This window comes from Apium graveolens, chromosome 7, assembly GCF_009905375.1.
Source record: "Apium graveolens cultivar Ventura chromosome 7, ASM990537v1, whole genome shotgun sequence".
Lineage (NCBI taxonomy): Eukaryota > Viridiplantae > Streptophyta > Magnoliopsida > Apiales > Apiaceae > Apium > Apium graveolens.
In genome coordinates, this window is record NC_133653.1 from 127,728,976 (window position 1) to 127,751,055 (window position 22,080).

Below are 22,080 nucleotides of genomic sequence, written 5' to 3' on the forward strand. Positions count from 1 at the left end.
GAAGCAGTAGTTCCCGTGGAGATATCACATTCTTCTCCAAGGATTCAGGCTTTTGATGAAAAAGAAAATGAGGAAGGGCAGAAGTTAGCCCTGGATTTAATCGATGAAGTACGAGATAAAGCACACGCAAAGATAGTAGAATATCAGAAAAAGGCTTCATTCTACTACAACCTAAGGGTTAAAGAGAGGTTTTTCAAACAAGGTGACCTAGTCTTGAGAAAAATAGAGGCTTCTGGTGTCGGACAAAAAGGAAAGCTTGCCCCAAATTGGGAAGGGCCGTATAGAGTCAAGAGCGTTCAGGGTAGAGGAACCTACAAGCTGGAGACTATGGATGGTTTTGAAGTCCCGAGAACCTGGCACGCACAAAACCTGAAGGTTTACTACGTGTAAGATGGTCGAAGTACGATTCTCACTCGTCAGGATGGCGAGTAGGTTGAAAAGCACCTTGAAGCTTTGCTTGCTTAGGATTTATATGTTTTAGTTTTATTACGAAATTTATTAAGACTTGTGTAAGGGACGAATCCCAGACAATTTTATGAAATTCATAAGTTCTTCAAAGTATGATTGTGGCCTAACAAATAAAAATCAAATGCATGGATGCAAAGCATAAAAGGTGATTAATGAGATAGATCTGATAGATGTTACAAAAAGTTTGATAAATAAAGTCTCGAAAATAAAAAAAGCCACGCAGGGCTGAAAAAGCTCTAAGGAGCTGAGGTGCCCTCGGCGTCCATATCATCGTCTTCTCCGCTCTCGCTAGATGTCTCCGTCGTCTCGGAGGAGGAAGAGCTGTCATCCTCAGCAGGTCTGGAAAAAGACTCGGGAGGAGGAAGAAGTGGATCCTGAGGAACATGATCCGAGACAACTACTCGGGTACGAAACCTCTGTAGCAAAGCCTCATCGTCAGGGCAGATGTAGTCCGCCGGGTTAATATCAGGACAAGCCTCGTTCACGGTCCCAAGGGCCGTGTCCCAGCCAGTCCTAAAAAACTCGGGAAAGACTGAATCATCCCTAATCCTCATGGATTGGGCAAACTCCTCCGAGTCCAGATAATTGTCTATAGCTTTATCCTTCTCCGCCCGAAGTACCACCAGCTCGGCGTTAGACTCTCCGAGTTCTTCCTCCTTGCGCTTGAGCTTCTTCTCCAGGGTAGCATACTTCTTCTGCTGCCTCCTGAGGGCATTATCGGCCTTATCAGAAGCCCGCTTCCATGATTCGGCTTGCCTCACAGCGCCTTGAAAGTAGGCGTTAGACTGAAACAAAACAATTAACAAAGTATAAGGCAAGAAAGTGCTACAAGAACGAGAAATAAGTTTAAAAAAGAGAAGGCATACCGAAGCCAGAGACTGGGCTCCCATGAGCTTAATCCTCTCAAGGTCAGGGGTGGCCACCACATCAGTAAAGTCCTTTGGGGTCACGCTATGGTAGGACCAATCCCAAGCATGCTTCGTGGAACCAACCACGGTATCCCCTCGGCGGAATCCCCAGAGAGGCTGAAAGGCGCCTGTAGCAGCAGCAGCAGGGGCAGCAGCAGTGATAGGAGCATTATGGCCCTCAGCTCCTTCAGTTGAAGCCTCCCCCATAGGCTCCTTGTGCTTTCTCAAGAAGATAGGCTCTGTCGCCTTTCCTCTGGTGTCTAGGCCTGCTAACCGAGCTTTCTTCATCCTAGCTGTTTCCTCGACCAAGGGGACATTGTCCTCGTTAATCTCCTTAGCAGCTGAAACAAAGCAAAAGACAAAATAAGTGATGTTAATAATGCGTGAAATAAAGAAAAATTGAGAAGGGAAGAGAAATACCCTGTTGAGAAACAGAGGATAGTCCCACATGAATCAGGGAAAACTCTTCTAAAAGAGTCCAGCTGGTGGTGGTGCCATCATCCTGAGTAAGCCCATTATAAATGATAGTTTCTTCAGGAGTTAAGTGAATGGATTTGAGGCTACCATCACTGACCTTCCCGAAGGAAGATCGAAAGAGCGTGCCCCAATCGCCATTCTCCCAACGTAACCCGACGAAACTATTCCTCCAATTTGGATTATTATCCGGAATAGAGGCGCTGTTAAAGATATGTTTGCTTTTGGGCCTTTGTTTGACATAAACCCAGCCACAAATATTGGAAGAACTATTGTAACATTGAAAGACTTTCCTAAAAACGGCTACAGAAAGAGGAAAGCCCTCCCTAAGACAACAAACCATAAAACATAGAATATTCCTCCAGGCGTTTGGAGGAAGCTGACACGGGTTAATTTGTAAGTCAGCCAAAAGATGAGGGATAAAAGGATGAAAAGGGAACCTGAGCCCAGCATTAAGGGCGTCGGTGTAGATGAAGAGAGTATCAGGCCTCCAGTGGCAAGTACGGTCACCACCAGAGACTGGAACTAGTCTAAAGGGAGGAGGGACGTTATAACGAGCATTTAGTTTATTGAAATCTATGTTATGCCAAGTATTACAGTGATTAAAGGAGTCGAGATGTGCAGTGGAAGGATATTCATCCCCCCTAGTATTAATCATATCAATTAAAGACATATATGAAGAGCGGATCTCGATATCCTTACCTCGTTTTGAAGCCGAGGCTATCTTGGCCGCCCTCTCGGAACTCTTGTCGGCCATCTAGTAAAGACTGGAAAAGACTTGGGAGGAAGAAGGAGTGGATTTGAGAGAGGAGAAGATTAGAAAGTTGTAGGTGAAGAGAAATGAAATGAGAGGTGTGAAGAATCACACTCTCATCCCACCTATATATAGGAGAAATAAATGGGTAATGGACCTTAAAAAGCCCATTTGGGCCCAAAAGTTGGAAGGTTCTGGAAGTTCCTGGAAAATTCAAGAGAATTCTAGTAAAAAAATCAAAAGAAAAACTTGAGTTTTTTCAAGATTTTGGAAGAATCCAGAAAGATATTAGAAGAGTTTGGAATTTGGGCTTAGAAATGAGGCCCAATTCTAAAAAAACCTTGAAAAAATAAAGCCCAGCTAAGGGCCCAAGTGTTTAAAAAGCCCAGAAAAGGGCCCAGATATTTAAGGTTAACAGCCCATAACCCAAAATCCAGTCATAATGGGCCAAAAGAATGAAGGCCCAGCTAAGTGAAGGTGGCCCAAAAATAAAGTCCAGGGAGAAATGGATAAAAAGATCAGGAATATGACCCAATTCGACCAGGAATCATGGGGAAATCCTGGTCGAAATACAGGAGGTCGAAATTGCTTCGACCTGGGCAACAAATGAAGGTTAATTCGGTCAAAAAGCAGGACTCCTGACCGAAAGGAACAAAATTTCTGGTCGAAAATTTTCTGGTCGAAAATTGTAAAAAAAAAAAAAAAAAAAAAAAAAAAAAAAAAAAAGAGGAAGGGGTGAAAATCCTGGCCGAAATTCGACCAGGATTCCTGATCGAATGAGCCCTGCCCGAATTTGCATCGACCTGGGCAACAAATGAAGGTTAATTCGGTCAAAAAGCAGGACTCCTGACCGAAAGGAACAAAATTCCTAGTCGAAAATTTTCTGCTCGAAAAATTCCTAGTCGAAAATTTTCTGCTCGAAAAATTCCTAGTCGAAAATTTTCTGCTAAAAAAAAAAAAAAAAAAAAAAAAAAAAAAAAAAAAAAAAAAAAAAAAGGGGAAGGGGTGAAAATCCTGGCCGAAAATCGACCAGGATTCCTGATCGAATAGACCCTGCTCGAAATTCAGTCGACCAAGGCACACTGAAGGGTAATTCGACCAGGATCCTGGCCGAATGGATTCCTGGTCGAATTTTATATTAAAAAAAAAAAAAAAAAAAAAAAAAAAAAAAAAAAAAGAAAAGAAAATCTCTGAAAAATTACAGAAAAATAAGGAAATTCCTTAAATATTTTCTGAAAAATGTTAATATTTTCAGAAATAAGGAATAAATCCAGGAAAATTAGGATAAAACCCAGAAATTAAGGGAAAAATCCAGAAAAATAAGGAAATTCCTTAAATATTTTCTGAAAAATTCTCAGAAATAAGGAATAAATCCAGAAAAATTAGGATAAATCCCAGAAATTAAGGGAAAAATCCAGAAAATTAGGATAAAACCCAGAAATTAAGGGAAAAATCCAGAAAATTAAGGATAAATCCCGGAAATTAAGGGAAAAATCCAGAAAAATAAGGAAATTCCTTAAATATTTTCTGAAAAATGTTAATATTCTCAGAAATAAGGAATAAATCCAGAAAAATTAGGATAAATCCCAGAAATTAAGGGAAAAATCCAGAAAAATTGGATAAATCCCAGAAATTAAGGGAAAAATCCAGAAAATTAAGGATAAATCCCAGAAATTAGGGAAAAATCCCAGAAAATTAGGGAAAAATTCCTGGAAATTAAGATAATTTCTGAATAAAAGGAAGATTCGTTGTAAATGTGTAGGTCGCTCCACACTTTACGCAAAAACGAAACCCTGTAAGGGAACGAATAGATTTAACTTCTGCGAAACCTAATCAATGTTTCCCAAAAGTTGGGGGGCAAATGATAGGGATAAATAAGTCCTGGTTTTATAATTAATGGGCTGCTAGGCCCAATAAGAAGATGTATGATATTCAGACCAGAAAGGTTAAGCCTGACGGACCAGATCAGGCCTGGTGGAATAAAAAAAGGCCAAAAAGCCCTGATTATTAATTAATTTCGTAATTAATTAATAAGGGAGAAATCAGATGTTGAAAAGAGTCCCGATGAGGATATAAGTCCTTAGAGATTAGCCTCAAGGGGACCTAAAAGGATAAGGAATCAGCTTCCTACTTCCTAGGACTCCTAAGTCTATCCTAATTCAGAGGCTTATCCACCAAGTCTCCTATACCAAGTCCAATTCAAGGACTCCCACATCTATATAAGGGGTCTCACCCCCACCAATCAGAACTACGTTTTTTGACTTGATCCTTGGCAATCAGCAAGGTACGTAGGCATCTTGTTAAGGCAGATTGAGTCACGAAACACAAGAGCAGTCAAATCGAGCCTCGAAGCTCACGTTCCTTAGTATTAAATACAGCAATTATATATAGTAGTTTTAATCCATAACAGATATGATTACCGCACAAACTTATCATCATATCTTATTTTCCTTGAATCACAATCGAGTATATTTGTTGAGCAAAACTTTCATACTGTTTTGAAGAAAATGCACTAACCTGGAGGCATTACCAGCATATTCAATCCCATATTATCATTTTTTTTGGTTCTAAGAAGTTCTCATACGAAACTGACTGCAATGCTTTCCTTGACGTCTAGTCAAATATGACGTTTATCCTTTCTTTGTGACATACTATCAGAAAGTCTTCTTTGACACCTATATCTCGTGTCATGTTCTTGGAGTAGCTTGAATTCCTTGAGTTATCGATGTTCAGCCAAATTCCTATCTTTTAGTTCTGCCTTACTTAATGCCCGTTCATCTAGGAGTGGTATATACTATTCTGGTTCGACATAATTCATCGTATTCTGAATACTCCTATCACATCTCAAATCAAACAATATTGATCATTTATAATCAATTTCTGGATCTGATGACGTACCATCATTTCTTCAGGCAGCAATTGACCCACTTATTGGACAAACTGTTTATTAATAAAAGAGAATGATTAGGTTTGGATAACCTATCGATAATGATGGAATGAACGTTTTCCTCACCTTCAGTTCTCAGGTGATTTCACTATGACGTTTCCTGACGGAATGTATCTATCTAGCCTTTGATGTCCCGCTTTATTTCTTGGGTAGGTATAACATTTATTTACATGTTTTCCCCCATTTTCTCTTCACGTCTGGTCACTAGATATTTTCTTTTAGCCCTCGGTACTTGATCGTACTCCTGGGGTGCATTCCCTATCTCAATTTACAAATGTTTCCTAATTTTTTCACCTTACTTCTGTCTTTCATATTACCCATATTTTACCTATTTCCTGGCATCTTATAAAGTTTCTTTATCACCCTTTTGATTCCTCTTCTCCGTTCTTCATTCTCATAGCGCCTTCAAAACCGAACTCTTGACATTAATACTCATTTTTATGTCATATCGAATTAGATATCAATATGAACTTTGATGCTCACACCTCCCATTTTGAAGTAAACATCAATCATCTATATTAATACCACCTTCGATATTTAACAACAACCTAAGTATCAACATCAATCAAAAACTGAATTAAAACTGTATCTCATACTTTATCCAAAACAGAAATACTTGGTAAATCATTTATTATATGATCATCAAAATAATTTAAAAACAAGACGTCCTTTAATAAAACTTTATTGTAGATGATTAAATCTCTTTGATGGTCTAATAAAACCCATATTGGTGTAGTTATTAATCTCTGCTTTATTCTATCCCCCCTTCTTCCTTTCCTTCCTTCCTTCTCGTTGCTTTATCTTAACTTTTAGCTCTTGAAAACATTCTTCTCGCTCGTCCATACAAATAACTTTTTATTTCTCTTGTCCATTATGAAGGGCATATTCATCCAAGTAAAAACTCACACATTTACAGCAATTTCTGAATTCTACTAGTGTCCTTACTTTTTCCCAATTCCTCATTGCTTTGATTTTGGATTTGAAAATCACATCAAAATTTGACTTAATCTAATTGGAATCGATTTCCATCTAACTGACAATCAATTGGTAAAATTACCCAATTAACTCACTTAATTGATCAATTGCACCAAATGATGACTAGCTAAATGAAATCAAAGACCAATTATATATAGTCGGATTGGATGTAACCTCTTTCAAGAACTGAGATCATAATTATCTGGAGTATCAACAAGAATATCAATAACACACGGAAGTATACTTTCTATCTTCAATAGTAGGGTATTCTCCAAAAATTTGGGCAGCATCTCCTTTATATTATTGACTACCAGTCGGACTCAAGCCGACACCAACAATCAATCACACAACCAACAATTAACCCAGAAGTAGACCAATCAATTTCCACCTTCTAAACTCACCATTTCACCACTATATATAATACTAATCAGTATAACTCAAATCTTTAGTTCAACTTAAGATTATAGCGAACAGTTCTGATTATACCATACCTTTTTTTCATATCTTCTGATTATAACAGAATATCACTAATGAGTACCATTACAACTTACTCTAGAATTCTTCTAGTTCATGTTTCATTCAAGCTTTCTAAGTATCAGTTTATCCATCCTTGAAAACATACACTTATTCTTATTAGTCAACTTGTTCAACTTCTGATAACCAGCACGTGGTCTTAACCAACACTATTATAATCTTGCGAAAGAATTCATTTGGTTTTAAAGCATCACATCTTAAAAATTGTTGCAGTCAAACCATCATACTTTCATCTCCCCTTATGTTTTTCCACACTAAACCTTCTTTGCTGACCCAGTTAGAAGTATCAAATTTACCATGACTCACTTACTTGAGTGGGAAAGCCCAACCATCCCTTGATGAACACACTCAAAATTTATTCGTAACTTAGCATTTCTTCGATCTTGAATCTTCATGACAAATGTCTCCCACATGATTGAGGTATGCTTCATCTTCACAACGTATTAATCAAGCATCTGGTTATTATTAAGAATTTCTTCATTCGCTTCCGTTGTCCAATCAATCATTTTCCTTATCTGGTATATGCAGCTTTACTTTATTTTTTATCTAGTTAATTTATCTCATACGGTTTGCTAATTACTCCAATTCACGCCAAAATCTTATACTCGCAACGTATCATGTATACATATTTCTGCTTCTGATTTGATGTCCTCACAACAACCCAGTTATCGGCATAATGGTTTTTCTCTACACGTAGGTGTCCACCATTTATTGGCTTGCAATTATCCATACTCATCATATAACTTCATCTGCTACACGGGTTCATTTCACGTCCTTTTTAAAACATTCAAAGGATAGACCTTACACAAGAAGGGAATTTGTGTATATGATTCTGATTGGAAACCTTTCGTAAGGAACAAGAGTACAAGGAAACAATCGGAAAGATCCATGAATCAAGAAATCATAATTGAAGAAGAAAGAATGAATGATGATTTGGATATGAGTGAGACAACTATATTTGTACTCAAGATGGTCAGTCTTTCATACTATATGGCATACAACACATGATTAGGTGGTGTCCCACCAGACTCTTTGTCATTTCGACAAAGCGTTACACCATAACACTGCGTGTCTCAATCAGAAAGAAATATTTTGAAGGAGGAATGATTTGAAAGAGATTCAACAATTTTCTTATCACCTTATAGAGATGATCATGAAAGAAGTTCATAATTTACTCGAGATTCATAAGAATATATAGGATATAGGAAAGAATGATACCATTGGTCGCCACCCACATTTCATCCGTTTACAGCTTCAACACTTGTCCGGTCAATAGATCCCATTCCGAGTCATATATTAACTTTAGAAAGTTCTCTGAAATGCTTTCTTAAATCGATCATTAAAATGAATTCCCATTTATTAGGTCTTGTATTTTTAGTGTCGCGCTTCCCTATTCAATATTTTTATGATTCGACTCTATTTGCAATCTTACAAGATTTACAATCATAACTTTAAATTTCGCTTATATTGCTGATCGTTCAACATATCGCCTCTTTTGCTAATAACGTTCTTCCTTTAGGAAATTCTGGAAATTTCTCAATCTTCTTTGATCCTAGACAGCTTCTTTTAGATCGACATACCCTTTGAACTCTAACAGTCTCAAAAATTGGATGAATAATGTTAGGTCACACACACTGTAGAAGGGGGGTTGAATACAGTGTGTAGCACAATCAAATCGAATTCAAAGAACACAAGTAACAGAAAACAAACTTTATTAAACTCTGTTACAATGTAGAACTGTCCTCTCTCAGTGATGAATAAAATATCACGAGAGCTGTTAGGGTTACAATGAATATTATTCTCGATAATGATAACACATATAGTGTAAACCCTATGTCTGTATTTATATACTACACAGTTACAAGATAATCGCTAATTGATATGGAATATAATTCTGCTTCCTAAAATTGATATCCAGTTAAGTATTGATTTGTCCTGTTTAAGTAAGATCTGAAAACTAAACACAAATCATATTAGACATGACATTATCAAATATATCTAACAATCTCCCCCAACTTGTAAATTAGCATAATATACAAGTTTAACAGATATTTGATGATGTCAAAAACATTAAGTACAAATGCAGGAGAATTTAACTAGATAACTACAACTTACAGTCCTTAAAGCTTTACCAACTTTAACTTCTGATAACAACTTCAGTCTGTATACACATCATAATTTTAGCAGTTGTAGATCTTGACTTGGCTTCACTTTCTGATCTCTTCGATGTCAGGAGTTGTTCTGAGATAGTTCTTTAACAAACATCTCTCAGCATATCTGAGTTCATCAATCATCCTCCTTTTAGCATCTTTAAGCTCTGCAGTATCTTCACCAGTTTGGAAGATAGCATATCTGAGATCATTAATTTTTGCTTTTCTCAACTCCTGATCTAGTCTGATGACATAGGCTTTGTCAGACTCTAGATTGAATTCAAGTCCCTTAATACCAAGATATGTTCTGATCTTTGCAGTATTAGGCTTCATATCAACAATATCACCCTTATGATTTCTGTACTTATGACAGTATGTGCTGTCAGACTTCACAGAATAGAGCTTCTTCTGTCTCTGAATTTGAGTCTTCAAATAATTTGCAGCACTTTCTGTTAATCTGTCATTCACTTGAAGTAAGAATAAAACATGTTCTAGGTCCTCAAAATACTTCAGTGGTATAGCATTTTCCCTTATATGGTAAACCCTTCCATCTGTCATGAAATATAACAATATATGTTCTTTCAAGAAGGTATGGTAAACCATTTGTACAGATTCAAGTTGATTCAATCTTTCAGGAGTTGCTCCAACACCTGGTTCACTTAAGGAAGTTGGATCATTGGTTGTGTTTTGCACTCTTCTTTCATCAGCACTACCCAATCCAGATTTATCTCTTGCTTCCTTTCCAGTAACCACTCTTGCTTCAAAACCACTTGCTGCAGTCTTCAAAGGTTGAGTCTGTTTGGCTTTAGTGAATCCTGGTAGGAGTAACTTTGAGGATTTAACATGAGCAATGTCAGAGGTTTCCTTTGACTTATCTTCTGATATCAAGCCAACTTGAACTATGTCAGAAGTTGCTTGCTTTATAGTTATATGAGAACTAACTATATCTTGACTCTGAACAACTTGAGCCATGTCAGAGGTTGTCTTAGAAATCTTCCTTGAAGTCAGAGTAAGATTAGCATCTTCATCAGAGATTTCTTCATCCATAGGAGGCACATAAAGCTTTACAGGTTCACCAACTTTTTCTTTGTCCTTGGACCTTGGATCTATCTACAATTATGATTTAGCCTTAGTTGCCACATGATTTGTCCTTTCTTTTATCACAATGCCTTTAGCCGTAGGAAGTTTCTTTTCAACAACAGAAGCTTCAGATTTGGAGTTGACTTTTTCTAACTTAAGTCTAGCTTCTTCTTCCTTTAGACTCTTAAAGTCTATTCCTGGATTTTCTTTCAAAAATAACTGTCTTGAAATTTCTTCATCAAGTTCCAAAAGTTCATCAGAACTTATCCTTTTACCAGTATCAGAAGTTATTCTTCTCCTAGTATCAGAACTTGTTCTATGACTTGTAGTTCCAGCTTTACTTGATGAATGATCTTTACCTTGACCATGACCTCCACCCATTCCAGAGTTTCCTGGGTCATTACCATCATCCTTTTTCTTCAGTGTCTTAACAGGTTTGCATTTGGACTTAATTACCTTCTCCCCCTTTTTAGCATCAGCAGGTAAAAGAAGAGAGACAAGCAATTTCACTGAGGATTGGATCTCATTGAGTTGATCTTGCCGAGAAGCTTGATTTTTCAAAATTTCATCAATCTGAGATTGTTGCTTCTCTTGGGTTTTCTCAATGTTGGTAATTTTGTCAAAGGAAGGTTGGAAAAACCTTTTCTTGTCCAACTTGACAACTGTATCTTGCTGAATTAAGGTTTCTTGAATCTTGTCCACCATGGCCTGAGTTACAGATTGTTGACCTTGAAGGTGCCTTGTACTAATTGCACTAACTCTTAGCTGTGTTTTGAAATCATCATTAACTAGCATCTCATCAGCTTTTTCCAAGTGATCAGCAAGAATCTTTTCAGTAGGAACAAAGGTAACTGTGTTTCACTCCTTAGTCCACTCCTGTCCTCTAGGAGTTTCACTCCAAGGTACTGGTGCTTCCCCTGTAACAAACTTTTTGACAATCTCAGCTTTTGAAGGAGCTTGTAAAGGTGCATGTCCAGAAGGACCAGCTGCATTAGCATCGATATTTGTATCAGCATTACCAGTATCATCAACATTTGCAGCATTAGAACGTATAGAGTCAACATCTTCAGCATCCTCTGATAAAAGAACAGTATGAGAGGCTATGGAGGCTTCAACATCATCCTCTAAGTGCTGATCTCCAACTATGTTCTGATCAACAACCATATTTTGATGCTCACCTAAAATCTGATCTTCAGTATGTAGATGCAGAGAAGGTGTTGTAGGCAATTCTGGATTAAAATCAGCATCAGGAATTGGTGTTGTTGGTGGACTGACTTGAGTTGGTGGAGCTTCTAGATTCAAAACCTGAGGCACTTCCAAGTTATTTATGTCAATTTCATCACTTGACCCCTGGTTATCAGCATGAACTGGAGATTGATGAGTTGCATGAAGGTCTGGATCAGCACTAGGAGAATTATGAGCTTCAACAGGGTCTTGTGAGATCAGAGATTCTTGACACCCTTCCTTAGCTGCTGCTTCCATTCCTTTACCAGAATCTTAAGGCCTTTTTGCCAATGTTTTTAATCTTTTAGCTTTTAAGGAGACTTTAGGAGCTCTATCATCAGAATTACGCTTTCTAAACCTTGTTAGGGGCCTAGAACTCCCAATATCAACATCCTCCTGAGAAGAGACCTTCTCAGCTTCTAGAACAACAGGTTCTAATACAGGATCCTGTTCCTCAGCATCTGATTCATCTTGCAGAATGAATCTCCTTCTCTTCTGTTGTGTCTGAGGTACTTTCTTAGTCCTCTTAGTTTTGGAAGATGAAGGCTGCACTGTAGGTTCTGAAGTTTGAGATTGAGAAGTTTGAGGTGGTTGAGTAGAGGAGTTAGGTGCTGATGGATGAGGTGTAGACGGTTGGACATCAGGATATAGTGTAGTGTATTTAACGGGATCATAGGTTATTAAGGCTTGTTTGACAGATAAGGGAATTAAGAGGGGTCTTAACACAACCTTCTTATTATCGGTAAATAATCAGTCAGTAAAAGCTCTTTTAGCTATTCTGAATGATGAAATTAATTCACTAGCATTTCGGGGCTTATTATCACAACATAAACTATAGATAAGCTGACATAATCTAGCAAAATAAACAGTAGATCTATCTTCATTCATTCTGTCCCCAATAAAACCTAAGACAACACTTGCATAGTCAAAATCAATTTAATTTATGAGAGCATACCCGATTTGTTGGCTGAATATGGGAATTGCATCAAAATTGGAACATTTGTTTGCAAAAGCATTGGTTATACAATCAAAGAAGAAACTCCATTCCCTCCTTATGAAATATCTCTTCAACTGGCCCAGCTTTGCCAATGTCCTCTCATATCCCAGACTGGCCATCATGTTTTGAAGAACTGGATCTTCAACAGTAGAATAGACACAGTTCTCAGGTAGCTGCAGTGCTTGTCGAACCGTAGACAATGTCAGAACATACTCATCCTCCCCTGATGAAAAAATAATACTTGGGGACCCTTGAGCACCACCATCATCATATACACCGCTTCTCCATAACTCCAGGACTTGAGTACCAGAGACTGCTTCGGGTTCAGTCAGAGCATACCCAATATCAGAACTAGCAAGACAGTCCTGAATGAAGTGAAGTTCAGAAGGTGCTTCCGACTTGCTAAGAATAGCGGAGAAGTTATTAGGAACAAATGTAGCTCCATCGAAAATGATGTCCTTGGGTGCCATGAGAAATTCATGAGAAAGAAAATTGCCTGTAAGGTGTTTGAGAAAATGTCTGTATGAAAAATTGTCAGTAGATGAGAGAGAATAAAAGTAAAAAGAGAGAGATAAAATATGAAAGTAAATAAAAGATTTTACAATCTTTTCTGTCTTTTACTTATACTCGGTAAAAAAAGTAACCGTTGAGACACCTGTCAGACATGCAGCAGTAAAATATAATTAATGGGCATGGGTATTCAGTAATCATTACTTATCACATGCAGTTTTTCAAGGAAAAACCGTTCCACTTACCAAGTAATCCCATTAATCAAGGACGTTCAGTTTTATTTTAAATTTTAAAACTGTTCCCACTTAATAAATTATTATTACTGCTTTACCAATATTCTGTAAAAATATGACCAAGGAGAGAATGACCATAAATAAACCAAGTAAATAAATACTACCACGTCAGAATCAGAACTTGATTTGTATCAGAGCTAAAAAGGTCATCAGAATATGGTTAGTATCAGGATTTAAAATATTATCAGAATATGAAACGACTCAGAGACAAATTTTTGCAAAATATAAAATTTCATTAATATATTGAGCAAATACATTTCATGAAATTTAAATTACATGCATAAAATTACAAGATTGTCCTAAGCTATAAATCCTAACATCAACATCTTTAGTCCTAAGCAAAGAAGCCAGACAAAGCTGACGGTGAAGAGAAACAGATAGATAACAATTATTTCTTCTTCCTACTCTCAACAAAAAGAACAGCAAGACGAATGATTCGCTCCTGCTGTCGGAGAGCTTCTCTCCTTTCTTCTTTCAGACGCTCAAGATGGCGATGATAGTCCATATAGAAGAATAAGAGGTCTGTGAGAACCTCTTGGGGAACGGAGTCCCAGATATCATCAGGAATGGCAGTGACTTGCCACTCCTGCCTCCATTCAGTATACCTCAACTCGATAGTGAAAGTGTCATAGTTCAGAACTAAGTTGAAATGAACCATGTTTTTTATGAGAAAAAAAATGAGTTTGAGAGAAAATGAGAGATGTGTTGGCTGGAATGAGATGTTGGTTTATATAACCAATAGAATACCAAGAGACGCAAGGAAAATTGAATGGTTACAGGTAGAAATAATTATACCTCGTCTCTCTAGACTGATGAGAATAATAACAACCATTGGAAGCTTAAAACAGGATTTAATGCGCACACGAAACAAGTAAAAATTACTGTGCATAGACGAGTACCACTTACCAAAATTATGTTGACTGTTAATATCTCACCCAAACATATTCTAATTTTAAATAAGACTGTTTCAGATTTTAGCCACAAATAAGTCAAGTAAAGAAGCAGGATTTTAATATCAGAACTTAGACTTATATCAGAACTTAGCAGTCATCAGAACATGATTCCTTAACTCGAAAAGTGAATGCCTATTTCTGTAATTCTTCACACAAATTCTGATTTTGTTTCTTTAGAACTTAATCATCAGAACTTCCATCATTATTTGTCCTCAGAATTTATGCAACTGACACTTAAACTGTTCATCTAAAAGAACATTTATCACCACAATAATTTTCATTATTCATATGAAGTGTATGTGTGTGCAGTAAGCTAAATATCAGATAAAGATTAAAGTTTGATTCACTTCAGTGCATATTAGAAATAAGCATAACTGAGAACTTTGCTCAAAATCTGTCATGATTCTGAAGTCTACTTTAGAATGAGTTCATGCATCAGTCCACCTCAACTGTTTTGTGCTCATTTTATGCATCTTTTGAAATTCCATTTTATAGTGGCTTCTCAGTGTAAGTGAGTCACGACTGCTTATTAGAATTTATGCTATTATCAGAGTATTTCTCCAGTAATCATAGAGTGTAAAAAGTCACCAAGAAAATATTTAGTTGCTTTTCTGATGCATATAACTTAATACCAGCAATGCACTTGGGTCGTCCCTTCCACATTTTTACTCTAGATCTCAAAGGAGTACCTGATTTTTATTTCTTTTTCTTTTCCTTTTCTTTTGATAAGTGAGGCTTATCAGCACTTAGTACATTCATCAGATTTACTGACATCAGAACTTAACATATAAGAAACTTTATTCTAGTTTTTGATTTAGTAATAAGATAGACAAAGTAAACTTCAACTAAGCTCAATATCAGAATTTGCTTGTGTTAAAAGTTTTCCACATTAACAATTACTTCAAACACGGGATATTTAGTATATTAAAGACTACTAGGTCAACATCTAGATTAGTTATCCTCATTGGATTAAATAGTCATAGAAATATTCATATCACTATCATAGTGTAGAAATTCACATCAGACAATAATCAGTACTTAAGCAATTTTCAATTAAGCACAGAATACACAAAGATAGTAACATCTGTAAATACTAATCATAAAATCTGATGAAACAGAAGATAAACTAACCAGACTTAGAGAAAGAACCTGAAACCATTCCAAGTTCATTTACCAATCTTGTAAAAGTAGCTTCACACAGTGGTTTTGTGAAGATATCAGCTAGTTGTTGATCGGTTGGAACAAAGTGCAATTCCACTATACCTTCATCCACATGTTCCCTTATGAATTGGTACCTAATACTGATGTGCTTTGTCATTGAGTATTGAACTGGATTACCTGTCATAGCAATAACACTTTGATTATCAGAGTAAATAGGGATTTTAAAGTATGTTAACCCATAATCCAGTAATTGATTCATCATCCAAAGAATCTGTGCACAACAGTTCCCTGCAGTAATATACTCTGCTTCTGTAGTTGATGTGGAAATTGAATTTTGTTTCTTGCTAAACCAAGAAACCAATCTGCCTCCAAGAAATTGGCAGCTTCCACTTGTGTTTTTCCTGTCAATTTTGCATCCTGCAAAATCTGCATCTGACTAACCTATTAGCTTAAAGTCTGATTCTCTGGGATACCACAATCCCAGATCAGCTGTTCCCTTAAGATACTTGAAAATTCTTTTCACAGCTATTAAGTGAGGTTCTCTTGGATCTGCTTGAACTCTTGCACAAAGACAGGTAGCATACATGATATCAGGTCTACTAGCAGTTAGATAGAGTAGTGAGCCAATCATACCTCTGTAATCAGTAATATCTACTGATATACCAGTATCCTTATCAAATTTTATTGTAGTGGCCATAGGAGTGGATGCACTTGAACAATCTTGCATTCCAAATTTTTTCAGCAAATTTCTGGTGTACTTGGATTGAAAAATAAAAGTGCCTTCTTCATTCTGCTTGACTTGAAGGCCCAGAAAATAGCTAAGTTCCCCCATCATACTCATTTGATATCTTGACTGCATCAGTTTGGCAAACTTCTTGCAAAGTCTGTCATTTGTAGAACCAAAAACGATATCATCAACATATATCTGCACCAAAAGTAAGTCCTTTTCATGGTTGAGGTAGAATAGAGTTTTGTCAATAGTTCCTCTGTTAAATCCACTTTCCAGAAGAAACTGAGCTAAAGTCTCATACCATGCTCTGGGAGCTTGCTTAAGGCCATAAAGTGCTTAATCAAGCCTGTAGACATGATTTGGAAATTTGGAATCTACAAAGCCTGGAGGTTGTTCAACATATACTTCCTCTTCCAATTCTCCATTGAGAAAAGCACTTTTCACATCCATTTGAAAGGCAGTAAACTTTTTGTGAGTAGCATAAGCCAAAAATATCCTTATGGCTTCCAATCTAGCAATTGCTACAAATGTTTCATCATAATCAATTCCCTCATATTGAGAATATCGTTTTACAACCAGCCTTGCTTTATTCCTTGTAATTATGCCATCACTATCAGTTTTATTTCTGAACACCCACTTTGTACCAACAACAGATCTGTTATTTGGTCTTAGCACAAGGGTCCAGACTTTATTTCTTTCAAATTCATTTAACTCTTCCTGCATTGCTTACACCCAATCAGCATCTTGAAGAGCTTCTTCCACTTTCTTTGGTTCAGTCTGAGAAAGAAAAGAATTATAGAGACATTCACTTGAAGTAGCTGTTCTAGTTCTGACACCTGCGTCAGGATTTCCAATTATTAAATCAGGTGTATGTGATTTAGTCCACTTCCTTACAGATGGAAGATTTTCTCTAGAACTGGATGCTCTCCCATGATCCATGCTGTCTTCATCAACATTTTCTGATGCTCCCCTGAAATTATGCTCTCTGAGTTTGATCCTTCAGAATTTGAGTTTCCAGAATTATCAGAACTGGGCTCATCAGAACTTGATGAATCAGAACTTGAAGAGCCAGTTGTAGGTTCTGATGCTTCTTGAGATGTGGTTGTATCTTCAGTATAATCCCCCTGCACAAGTGCATCTTCCTTTGGCGTAGTCACCACAGTTTCAATTACATCAGAGTTTAATCTATCAGAGTTTGCAGTATCAGGATTTAGACTGTCAGGATTTTCAGTATCAGAATTTAAGTCTTCATTTTCAAATCTCAGCTGATCATGATCATTGAAATCTTCAAGTCCAGTAATCTTCTTGTCATCAAAGGAGACATTGATAGATTCCATGACAACCCTTGTTCTTAAATTGTAGACTCTGAAGGATTTTATGGAAAGTAGATATCCAACAAAAATTCCTTCATCAGCTTTTAAATCAAATTTGATTGTTGTTCAGGATGAGTCTTAAGAACAAAACACTTGCATCCAAATATATGAAAATACTTCAGATTTGGCTTCTTTTTCTTTACCATCTCATATGGTATCTTTCCATGCTTGTTAATGAGTGTTGCATTCTGAGTAAAACAAGCAGTCTGCACTGCTTCAGCCCAAAAATAGGTTGGTAGCTTTGCTTCATCAAGCATTGTTCGTGCAGCTTCAACAAGAGTTCTATTCATTCTTTCAACAACTCCATTTCGCTGTGGAGTTCCAGGAGCAGAAAATTCCTGCTTGATTCCATGGTCTTTGCAGAACTCTTCCATGATCAAATTCTTGAACTCAGTGTCATTATCACTTCTTATGATCTTCACAGAATCTTTGACCAATTTATCCAGTTGCTTGACATGATCAATCAAGATAGATGCAGTTTCACTTTTTATGTACAAGAAATACACCCATGTGTATCTGGTGAACTCATCCACTATGACCATAGCATATTTCTTCTTTGCAATAGACATGACATTCACTGCACCAAATAGATCTACATGTATTAGGTGATAAGGCTCAAGAATTGATGATTCAGTCTTGCTCTTGAATGAAAATTTTCTTTGTTTAGCCTTCTGACATGAATCACAAAGGCCATCAGGAGCAAATACTGATTTTGGCAGTCCTCTCACCAGATCTTTCTTGACTAGTTCATTTATATTGTTGAAATTTAAATAAGAGAGTTTCTTGTGCCAATTCCAGCTTTCTTCAATTGATGATCTACTTAACAGACAGATTGCAGAACCATCAGTACTTGTTGAAAGCTTGGCTTCATAAATATTACCATGCCTATATCCTTTCAGAACAACTTTGCCTGTAGATTTGCTTACAACTTCACAGTGTTCTTCAAAGAAATCCACATGATAACCTCTGTCACAAATTTGACTAACACTCAGCAGATTGTGTTTAAGTCCTGAGACCAGAGCTACTTCTTTAATGATGACATTCCCAAGATTGATATCGCCATATCCCAGTGTTTTTCCAATGTTGCCATCTCCATAAGAAACACTTGGGCCAGCTTTCTCCACAAAGTCTGATATCAGGGCTTTATTTCCAGTCATATGTCCCGAGCATCCACTGTCCAAAACTAGGATGTTTTTCCTGTTGCCCTGCAATTACAAAGACCACTAATGATTAGTTTAAGGACCCAGACTAGCTTGGATCCTTTGGCCTTATTAGGTTTGTTAACATTTTTAGTGGATTTAGCATTAGAGTTTATGTTAACATTTTTCTTATCAGTATTTACACTATCAGACTTTGTATCAGAACTTACACTAGAAGGAACAATGCTAACTTTCTTTAAAGAAGGTTTTATTTTATAATAATCATAGTACAAACTATGATATTCCTTACAAGTATAAATGGAATGCCATAAACTACCACAATGAAAACAAGGATTCTGTGGCCTATATCTAACATACTGACTCTTAACTCCTGACTTTGAAGGTAAGGAGTTTATGTTCTTATTCTTCCTGTAAAAAGAAGCCAGATGGTTAGAACTTCCACAGTTATGACATGTTTTTTTAGGAGCATTAGAAATAGGCTTATAATCATTGCTTTTATTTAAACCTTCCTTTCCATTCCTATTTTTCCTAGGTGACTTTACCTTGTTTACATTCTGAACATCTTTTAGCTTATACTTAAGCTGCTTCTTTGTCATTAAGCCTACGTTAACTTCAGTTGGCTTTTCCTGTGTTAGTTTGTCAGATCTTAATTCCTCTTTAACTTCTGATTTCTCAGTTTTAGACTTTACAGCTACAAACTTAATAGGTTTTACCTTTGGCTTTTGTTTAACAACTATATGCTTAATTTCTACAGTTCTTTTATCATTCTTATCATCTCCATAACCTAAGCCCTCTTTCCAGTTTCTACTACTTAACAAATTCTGAGTTGTTCTTCTAGAGTTAGTCCAAGTCCTGATAATCTCTCTTTCCTTTTCTAACTCAGTTTTTAGAGATTCATTCATTTTAAGTACTTCATCCCTAACATAGAAAGCATCATCTCTATCTTTCTGAGTTTGATGGAACATGACTAACCCTTTTTCTAAATAATCATTCCTCTTTTTACAGGAAAGATTTTCAGAAGTTAATCTTTCACATGTTGAAGTTTGATCTCTATAACTAATGAACATGGTTTTAGAATATCTTCTTAACTCATTAATGTCATCAGTATGAAAGGCATTAGTAGTTTGAGGTAATTTTAACTCAGCAGCTTCAGAACTGCTATCAGCATTTGCCATCAATGCATAGTTCACCTCACTTTCAGAATCTGAAGTGTCTGTCCAGCTTTTCTTCTTTATGACAAGAGCCTTGCCTTTGTCACTCTTCACTTTTTTGCAATCAGGAGATATGTGGACTTTCTCACCACAGTTGTAGCATTTGATATTTGTGTAATCTTCTCTGTCAGAATTCCCTCCTTTGCCTTCAAATTTTCTGAAACTCTTCTTATCAGAACTTGCACCTTTCCTGGAAAACTTCTTTCCCTTCCTGAACTTTCTGTATGCAATCAGGAGATATGTGGCCTTTCTCACCACAGTTGTAGCATTTGACATTTGTGTAATCTCCTCTGTCAGACTTCCCTCCTTTGCCTTCAGATTTTCTGAAACTCTTCTTATCAGAACTTGCACCTTTCCTGGAAAACTTCTTTCCCTTCCTGAACTTTTTGTATGCAATCCTTGTGATTCCTTTCACCATAAGAGCACACAGCTTCATCATCTCTTCATCAGCATCCATCTCAGGCAAGCTTTCAGTTTCTGAGTCATCATCACTATCATAACTTGATGACTCAGTATCAGACTTTGTGATGAGCGCTTTTCCCTTGCCTTTCCTTGAGGTAGCTGCTTTGGGGGATTCTTCCCAGCCTTAAGAGCAACTTTCCTTGACTTACCTCATTTCCTCTTGCTTTTTTGTTCTATCTCAAGTTCATGAGTCTTGAGCATCCCATAAATTTCATCAAGAGTTATTTCTTCAAGATTATAGTTGTCTCTTATAATTGTGGCCTTCAAATCCCAACTTTCAGGAAGAGCTAACAGGAATTTAAGGTTTGAATCTTCAAGATCATACTCCTTGTCAACTAGTGACAAATCATCCAAGAGTTTGACAAATTTTTCATATAAATCAGTCAATGACTCATTAGGCTTTGAGTCAAAGTGTTCATATTCTTGAGTGAGTATAGTCTTCATGTTCTTCTTAATCGAATCAGTTCCCTGGCATCTTGTCTCCAAGGCATCCCATTTTTCCTTTGCAGTCTTATAGTTAATTACCCTGTTTGACATTACATTATTAATGGCACTATGTAGCAAGTGTCGTACCTTAGCATCCTTAGCAATTGATATGATATCTTCAGCAGTGTAATCACTCTTTTCCTTTGGTACAGATTTTGCTGCTTCACCTGTAACTGCAACATCGAGTTTGGTTGGCTTGTGAGGTCCTTCATTGATTCTGTCAAGATATTCTGGATCTGTAGCTTCCAGAAACATAGTCATCCTCACCTTCTATATGGGATATTCAGATGGTTTCAGTATGGGAACTCTTATAGCCTCATATCGACTATGGATTTGAGTCTTTGGAGGTTCTTCAGTTTTGGTGGGCTTGGTTAGAGTTTCTGCTTCAGACATGATTGTTTTTGGATCTTAAACTGTTTGTATGTTAACAGATAGGCTCTGATACCACTTGTTAGGTCACACACACTGTAGAAGGGGGGTTGAATATAGTGCATAGCACAATCAAATCGAATTCAAAGAACCCAAGTAACAGAAAACAAACTTTATTAAACTCTGTTACAATGTAGAACTGTCATCTCTCAGTGATGAGCAAAATATCACGAGAGCTGCTAGGGTTACAATGAATATTATTCTGAATAATGATAACACATATAGTGTAAACCCTATGTCTATGTTTATATACTACACAGTTACAAGATAATCGCTAATTGATATGGAATATAATTCTGCTTCCTAAAATATATCAATCAGATATCTTTTTTCCAAGTATTCCATTCTTCATAGAATTCCTTCTTCATGCATATCTCTTCTTGCGTTTATCTTGATCTTCTTTCCTTTCAATCAGCCACCTTCCTTATCTGAAAGTTTCTTTAAGTCCTGATATTATCTCCTGATAAGTATCTCCTGAAACTTAAGTACTGATAACTTAAGTTCTGTCTTCAGTATAAGTGTTGATATCCAGCTAAGTACTGTTTTATCCTGTTTAAGTAAGATCTGAAAACTAAACACAAATAATATTAGACATGACATTATCAAATATATCTAACAAATAATTTCTCCGTACATTGGTTCTGTCATTTAAATTTATCAAGCAAGATTTGCACTCTTTAGTTAAAAAACAATCAAATCTTTTATGTAATAGCGGGTCCACTTGGCCTTATAAATGAACCATACTAACTTCTAGAACCAGTATTCTTCTAGGTAATCAAAATCTTATAACAATCGAGAAAC

General features: G+C 36.6%; 1 protein-coding gene across 1 annotated transcript in view; it reads right to left on the bottom strand.

Annotated features, from left to right (window-relative positions):
* Positions 1-672: 672 nt before the first annotated feature.
* LOC141674031 (uncharacterized) overlaps positions 673-22,080 on the bottom strand; it is a 42,946-nt gene continuing 21,538 nt past the window's right edge. The window contains exons 4-7 of the mRNA XM_074480755.1: positions 11,274-11,366; positions 3,449-3,550; positions 1,335-1,717; positions 673-1,253 (exon numbers count right to left, since the gene is read on the bottom strand). Of these exons, the coding sequence (XP_074336856.1) occupies positions 705-1,253; positions 1,335-1,717; positions 3,449-3,550; positions 11,274-11,366 (1,127 nt within the window). The 3' untranslated portion in view covers positions 673-704. The remainder of the gene's footprint in view (positions 1,254-1,334; positions 1,718-3,448; positions 3,551-11,273; positions 11,367-22,080) is intronic.